Here is a 7,276-nt window from a genome sequence, read left to right as displayed (position 1 = left end):
AGATCTTTTTTATGCCCAAACATACACACTACACACTGACTAAAATTAAAAAAGTGAAAAAGCATGATAGGACCCCTTTAAATAACTATCCTTGAAAATACGTCAAGTGCCCCAAAGTTTGTATGATGGACTTAAAATTAAATGGCATTATTTCTCTCTAATGCCACTAGAGAAGTGAGTGCATGCCTTCTCTGGATAAAAGATGAATCGATGGCTAACGTAAGCACCGATGTGACTGTTTTTTGTTTTTTTTATTACAAGACAAAATGCTTTCTGTTCTCTTCATCTGTTCTTTTGTCCCTGATTTTAATGCATTTTTTGATGACCCTCAACTTCATCAAATTCCTTTCTGCTGTTTGATGCTGCTGCTGTCTCTTCAAGGTTGATGAGCGCGCTTTGAGGGACATCATGGAGATGGGCTTTCACCGAGAGGAGGCCAGACAGGCCCTGCTGGATAACAACAATAACCTGGAGGTGGCCCTCAACTTCCTGCTCACCGGAACAAACCAGCCCAAAGCGGCCCAAACGGAGCAGAGCCGCCCACCACCTCGAGGTAAAATGCGTCGATATGTTTTCTTGTTGTGTAGATAAATTTTTCTTGTTTTATTCAGTTTTGTTTAGTGCCATAAAATCCATTAAAGGACCCAAAATTGAAAAATTGCTTAATGTCCTCACCCTCAGGCCATCCAAGATGTAGTTGTAGATGTAGTTTGTTTCTTCATCAGATTTGGAGAAATGTAGCATTGCATCACTTGCTCACCAGTGGATCCTCTGCAGTGAATGGGTGCCGTCAGAGTCCAAACAGCTGATAAAAACATCACAATAATCCACACCACTCCAGTCCATCAGTTAACATCTGGAGAAGACAAAAGCTGCGTGTTCCACCAACATATTTGTTTTGAACTGTTTTGGGCTGTTTTTGTTTGTAAACCGTGTTTGATCTGTGCAGATTTCTCTGCTGATTCAGACCAGATGACTTTTTTCACTAGAGAAAGTCATCTCATGCATAAAGGACTTTTAGCTGGAATCAACGTATGAAGTTAAAAACATCTTGATGGATTTGTTTCTTACAAACACGCAGCTTTTCTCTTCTCAAGACAATAACTGCTGGACTGGAGTGGTATGGATTACTTGTGGATTATTGTGATGTTTTTATCAGCTCATTCTGACAGCACCCATTCACTGCAGAGGATCCATTGCTGAGACAGTGATATAAACAAATTTTCAGAAAATGGTCATTTCGGATGAACAGTTTCTTTAATGACAATCCAGACTATAATCCCAGATTGATGTTATTGTTATTAGTGTTGTTGGTTTTTGAGTACAAGGAAAATAAAATTTTCATTGCTGTTTTGCTTTGCTTTGTTGTGTAAACTGTCTTTAACTCAATGTCCTTTTAGTTTGACAGTTTATTTGTTCACTGACAGGAAAGGGTCGTGGAAGAGGACGCTCCAGACAAGATGAGGATGAAGAAGCAGGAGGAAGACCATCTGTGCCCAGCACACTGTTTGACTTCCTGGAGTCAAAAATGGGGACATTCTCCATTGACGGTATACTGAATTTGTTTTACCTTTGTTTTTATGGAGCGTTAAAAAATGCTGACAATATTAGTGCTTCTTTAAATTTGATATCTGAATTGGCCAATTTTGGAAGCTTATAATATAAGGGCCTTTTTTGTCCTTTCAAATAGTAGCAGTGTTATTTTAGTATTATTTCCATACTATTTTAGTATTTATTAATATTTTAAATTAGTTTATATTTTGTAGTATTTTATATATATACATACATATACTACCGCTCAAAAGTTTGGGATCAGTAAGACCTGTAATGCTTTTAAAGAAGTCTCTTCTGCTCATCAAGGCTGCATTTATTTGATCAAAAAAACAGTAATCTTGCAAAATGTTATTAAAATATAAAATAATGGTTTCTATTTTAATATACTTTAAAATATAATTTATTTATGTGATGCAAAGCTGAATTTACATCCATTTTTTCCCATTTTTGTAAATTTTATTAATTTATTTTATTTGTTTTTTAATTTTAGTATTTTTATACAGTATATTTTATTATTATTAATGTATTTTATATTATTATTATTATTATATTTTGTAATTATGGTTAGCTTTAATTTATTTTTATTTTATTTATAGATTAAGTAATTTTAGTACTTCATATTTAAGCTTATTTTAGTTGCCAAGACAACATTTCTAATTTAAGTTTTTTTTTTTTTAAGTTTAAGGTTTTCATTTGCTCTTTATATTTTATTTTATTTCAGCTTGATTAAAGAAAACTATTTTTTTTTATATAGTTTTAGTTAACCCTAACAATAAAAATTTTTCTTTTAGCCAACTTACTGAAGTACTAAACACTTTATATCTGCATGATTCCTGCTTCACATGATAATATTTTGATAATTTTGCAACTTGTGTACATTTATTTATTTATTTAGTAAGCATCTGTATTAAAAGTGGGATAATGTATGGTTAGCTTCCAGAATAAACCCTTCGGCATGATAAAAGACCCTGCTTCATTTTGAGGTTATGATCAGAGTTTATTTTGCAATAATGACTGTAAATGATCACTTTAAAGCATGTATTCCTACTGCATTTGCAACAAAACCAGTCCTAATAATGGGAACATTGTAACAGGATTTTTAATCTCCTCTTATGTTGAAGTCCCAGTGGGCTGCAGAACTGTGCGGCGTCAAACAGATGGCCAGTCCCAAATGAAGGCGCTCTATTAGTCAGCTTTAGATAAGTCTCTGCGGCTTGTAAGCTCTGCCTGACATATGGCTTTAGGAGAAAACGGACATGGCTAATATGTGGAGAAACGTTTGTCTTCCGCTCGTTCAGTGCCGTTGTTTTAACGTTCAGGCTCTTGCTTTGAGTCAGAATGACCTGAAACGCACTGTAATTGTGCTTTTGAAGTGCCCTGCATCATCACTGTGTCCTGCATTTAAGTTGATATTTCTATGAAGAGATTGTCAGCTCTCTTGAATGAACTTTATTACCGCTTGACATTTCTCAACATCGTAAAAGGTCATTTAAATGCATGGTGCAAGGCACTAAAAATGTGCAAAACAGCAGGTTACAGGCTTTTCATTGAGTTTAAATGATCTTTTAGGGGCTTTTCTTTGCAAATACTGAAATGTGCCATTTAATTCATTGGCATAGCAGGTAATAACTTTATCAGTGCTCTATGAAACCCATTTTATTTTCTGTTCAAAATCCTGTTTTATTTTTTCCCAAATTGCTTTTTATTTTTTTCTAAATTCTGTCCCCCCCCTTTCTAAATTTTTCTGGATTCCCTTTTTAAAGATTACATTAAATTTCCATAATCAAAAAGCATGTCTGACTAATAAGAATCATAAAACGTAGTGTTGTCACGGTACCAACATTTCAGTATTCGGTACCGATACCAGTGAAAATCCACGGTTCTCGGTACCAATTTCGGTACCAAAGCAAAACACAAAAACATGCTAATTGAACAACATTTTTATTAATAACGTTAAACAAAAATTAAATGTACAAAACCAATGCCATTCTTTTTACTTATTTAAACGTGATATATATATGTATATATGTATATGTATATATATATGTATATATATATATGTATATGTATATATATGTATATGTATATGTATGTATGTATATATGTATATGTTTATTTATTTATTTATTTAAATCGTTTGGAGGCAGACTTTTCTGTATAGCATCATGGATAATGTAGTTTTTTATTATGCTTATAAACATGATTATTTTAAAGGGGGTCATCAAATGCATTTTTTAAAAATTATTTTATAATGTTTCCTGAGGTGCACATATAGTCTTTGTAATCTTAGTATAGTATTTTCATCAAAAACATCATCATTTAGATAAAAATTGTCATTTTCTACCCTGAATTCAACCTCTGATTTGAACTCTGTTGGAAGGGGTGTGTCTTCTGTGAGTCTTCAATGTAAACGCCCTCTGCTGTGATTGGCTAGCATCTTTGCATATGAAATGAGTATTACATGTGGAGCTCTGGAATGTGTTTTTGCTGTCACAAGATTAACTAATGGTGAAAAGTGTCGATTGTAGCGTTATATTTAGATCTACTGTTGCATCAAAGGTTGCAGCGCTGCCCTGCCGAACATGACCTTTCTGAAAATTAGTCTTTACGAGTCTTCCAGAACCAAATTACACTCTGTATGCTTTTATTGCATTTTTCCCTTTTGTGTTCTTGTAAAACATCTTTGTATATTGGTGGCAGTTTTATCGGGCGAGAATTGACGCCATCCACCCGTCGGGCTCCACGGCTGTGGTTGTGTTCAGCGACTACGGCAACTGCGAAGAAGTTCTGCTTCACAATATCAAACCTCTGCACATGGACGTGTGGGTAAGCAACAGATTACCCAAAAAACCTTGAGCTCTGTTACAAAACCCAGAGCATTTTAAAGCATCGTGGGTGTTCATCATTTTGCTGCCTTCTAAAATACCTTCTTTTAGCAGTACCAAAAAGTAACTTCAGTATCATACCAAAGTGAGAGAAATGGTACTTATAAATATTCTCGCTTGCTTGCTTTTTTTCTTAATTCATTTGTTTGTTTAAAAGATTAGATTTAAGTCTAAAAAGTATTTATCATTTTTGCCCGATATTTGGTGCACATTTTTATGCTTATTATGCCTAGGGTTGGGTGCCGAAACCCGGTGCTGGTACCTTTATGACCGAATCAGAATGCAGATTTCGGTGCCACTTAAATGCCTGAGCTGTCGATTGAAATATTTGCCCTCTGGTGCTCCGAAACGGACGTAAGAAGCGTCATCACCGCATGCGATCGCTAGTTAAATTATACTGCATTTATGTGGTGTCAGAATAATCAGAAAAATAGTTTTCTGACTCGTGAACGCAAGTCGGAAAGCTCTGATGATACAAATCCAACACATCTTTGTAGTAACGCTAGTGTTCATGTTGCTTTCACATTCCAACTTAAAAGCACAATGAATGCGTGAATGCAGTAACTTACCGTTAGCGAGCTACATTAAACGTGCTTAAATTAAAACGCCTAAAGCTAAACTTCCCTTGTGCAATGAGAAGCGTTTCTAAACCTGTTGGCTAGGGCCGTGCAATTAATCGCATACGATTGTCATGCGCATCTCGTCAGTAAAGCCGGTTCCGTGATTAGTAGTAAATCTCCATCACCTGCTTTCAGATGGAGCGGCATTTACTACTTATTTACATTTACGGCATTTACTTGGTACCGTAACGTTTTCATTTTTTTAGTACCGACTTGGTACCGAAATACCGGGTCTTTTGACAACACTAATAAAACGTATTCAATTTAGCAACAATTTATTAAAAGTATAAGTTATTTTTATGAAATCCATTTATTTTTCCCAAATTCTGTATTATTTTCCCCAAATTCTGTGTGTTCTGTTTTAATATTTCTGTATTCCATTTTAACGGTGTAATTGAATTTTAATTGGCAAAAAGCATTTCTAATCAATTGAATTCTTAAAACCTTTAAGAGTTGAATAATTTATTAACATTTTTTACAAAATGCAAAACCAAAATGTTTACTGTTAAAATGTAAAAAACATTGTGATATTCCTTAAAAATAGTTTTTATAATAATATTATTATTACTGTTGCTTTGATTATATGTAGTAGATGAAACCGCACCACTCATTCATTTACAATTTTTAACCAGTTGCCTTACTGTTTTTCTTATAATTAACCCTGTAGACTCAAAGAACCAGCCTTCACTACAAGAGCACCAATATAAGATGACTTTCCCCAGCACTGATCAAATGTTCAGAGATTCCGCCCAGTCCAAACACCCTCCCCGAAACGAGGGACGCTCGCAGAGAAACGACAGGCCTCCACGTTTCCAGAAGGATGGAGACTTTCCTAAACCCAGCACGGCCTCTTTCAGTGTCTCCCAGCCGCAGAAATGGAGGGACGGAGAGAGAACGGGAAGAGGAGGATCAGACCGATGGAAGAATGATGCTCAAGATGCTAGAAATACGTACACCTCTATGGGGAAGCCCAGGGAACAGCAGGGTCTCTCTGGAAAGGAACATAACGGGTCGAAAAGCTTTCAGCAGGAACCACATAACGGCGGATGTAAAGAGCAGGATGGGACAGGACTGGCTTCTTTTAGGAAAAACCAATCAAACGGACCCGTGGCACCCAAATCCTCAAATCCTGCTGCGTCAGGCTCGGATCCTAAAGCTAGAAACGAACCCAACAACAGAAGGAAAGGCAAGCCAGAAAGACCCAAATCAGGCTACTTTGAGCGTTCGCAAGATGCAACGAAAAAAGACTTTTCGCAGGATGCCGGATCCGGTCAGTGCATCAAAGTGGGTGGGGTTTCAAACGTGCAGCTCCCTAATGGTGATTTAGAACACAGACGGACCGGTCCAATCAAGCCGCAGTCTTCAGCCCCGCCTCAGAAACAAACCAACACGCATAACTCCGCCCCCAAGAAACGATCTGGACCAATCAAAGGTCAGAGAGAGCCGACGGACACAAATAATCACATAATCTGGAGAGCTGGTGACCAGTGTCTAGCGCTCTACTGGGAAGACAATAAGGTGAGTCTTTTGCATTACTTTTGAGTGGCGTTGGTTCTGGAAGCATTTTTCTATTCATTTTTCTCATAGGGAAAGTCCTGGTTAAAGTGTTGCAAGCTGTGAACCAAACCAACCAACTACAAGGTGAATCACAACATTACAAACTTTTATTTGAAGCAAAAAAAAAATATTTTTTTTAATTAAACAACAATGCAAAGATTGTGTACGTAATGACTTTATTGAAGAAAAAAATTAGTAGTAAATCTCCATCACCTGCTTTCAGATGGAGCGGCATTTACTACTTATTTACATTTACGGCATTTACTTTACTGACGAGATGCGCATGACAATCGTATGCGATTAATTGCACGGCCTTACTGTTGGCCAACAAAAGAGAACATTATAACATGTTTTTACTCCACAACATCAGTAGTCTTTTGCATTACTTTTGAGTGGCGTTGGTTCTGGAAGCATTTTTCTATTCATTTTTCTCATAGGGAAAGTCCTGGTTAAAGTGTTGCAAGCTGTGAACCAAACCAACCAACTACAAGGTGAATCACAACATTACAAACTTTTATTTGAAGCAAAAAAAAAATATTTTTTTTAATTAAACAACAATGCAAAGATTGTGTACGTAATGACTTTATTGAAGAAAAAAATAGTCCCATGATGCTTTGTGAATGGCAGTCGATTTAAAAACAATGATGAGATATAAAACTA

General features: G+C 36.0%; 1 protein-coding gene across 1 annotated transcript in view; it reads left to right on the top strand.

Moving 5' to 3' along the window:
- Nucleotides 1-6,708, top strand: part of LOC107657949 (tudor domain-containing protein 3-like) — a 20,910-nt gene extending 14,202 nt beyond the window's left edge. The window contains exons 9-12 of the mRNA XM_016446294.1: nt 382-553; nt 1,428-1,550; nt 5,727-6,577; nt 6,647-6,708. Of these exons, the coding sequence (XP_016301780.1) occupies nt 382-553; nt 1,428-1,550; nt 5,727-6,577; nt 6,647-6,679 (1,179 nt within the window). The 3' untranslated portion in view covers nt 6,680-6,708. The remainder of the gene's footprint in view (nt 1-381; nt 554-1,427; nt 1,551-5,726; nt 6,578-6,646) is intronic.
- Nucleotides 6,709-7,276: the final 568 nt, after the last annotated feature.

This window comes from Sinocyclocheilus anshuiensis, unplaced genomic scaffold, assembly GCF_001515605.1.
Source record: "Sinocyclocheilus anshuiensis isolate Anshui unplaced genomic scaffold, SAMN03320099.WGS_v1.1 scaffold147, whole genome shotgun sequence".
Taxonomy (NCBI): Eukaryota; Metazoa; Chordata; class Actinopteri; order Cypriniformes; family Cyprinidae; genus Sinocyclocheilus; species Sinocyclocheilus anshuiensis.
This window is presented reverse-complemented; position numbering and strand designations above follow the sequence as displayed.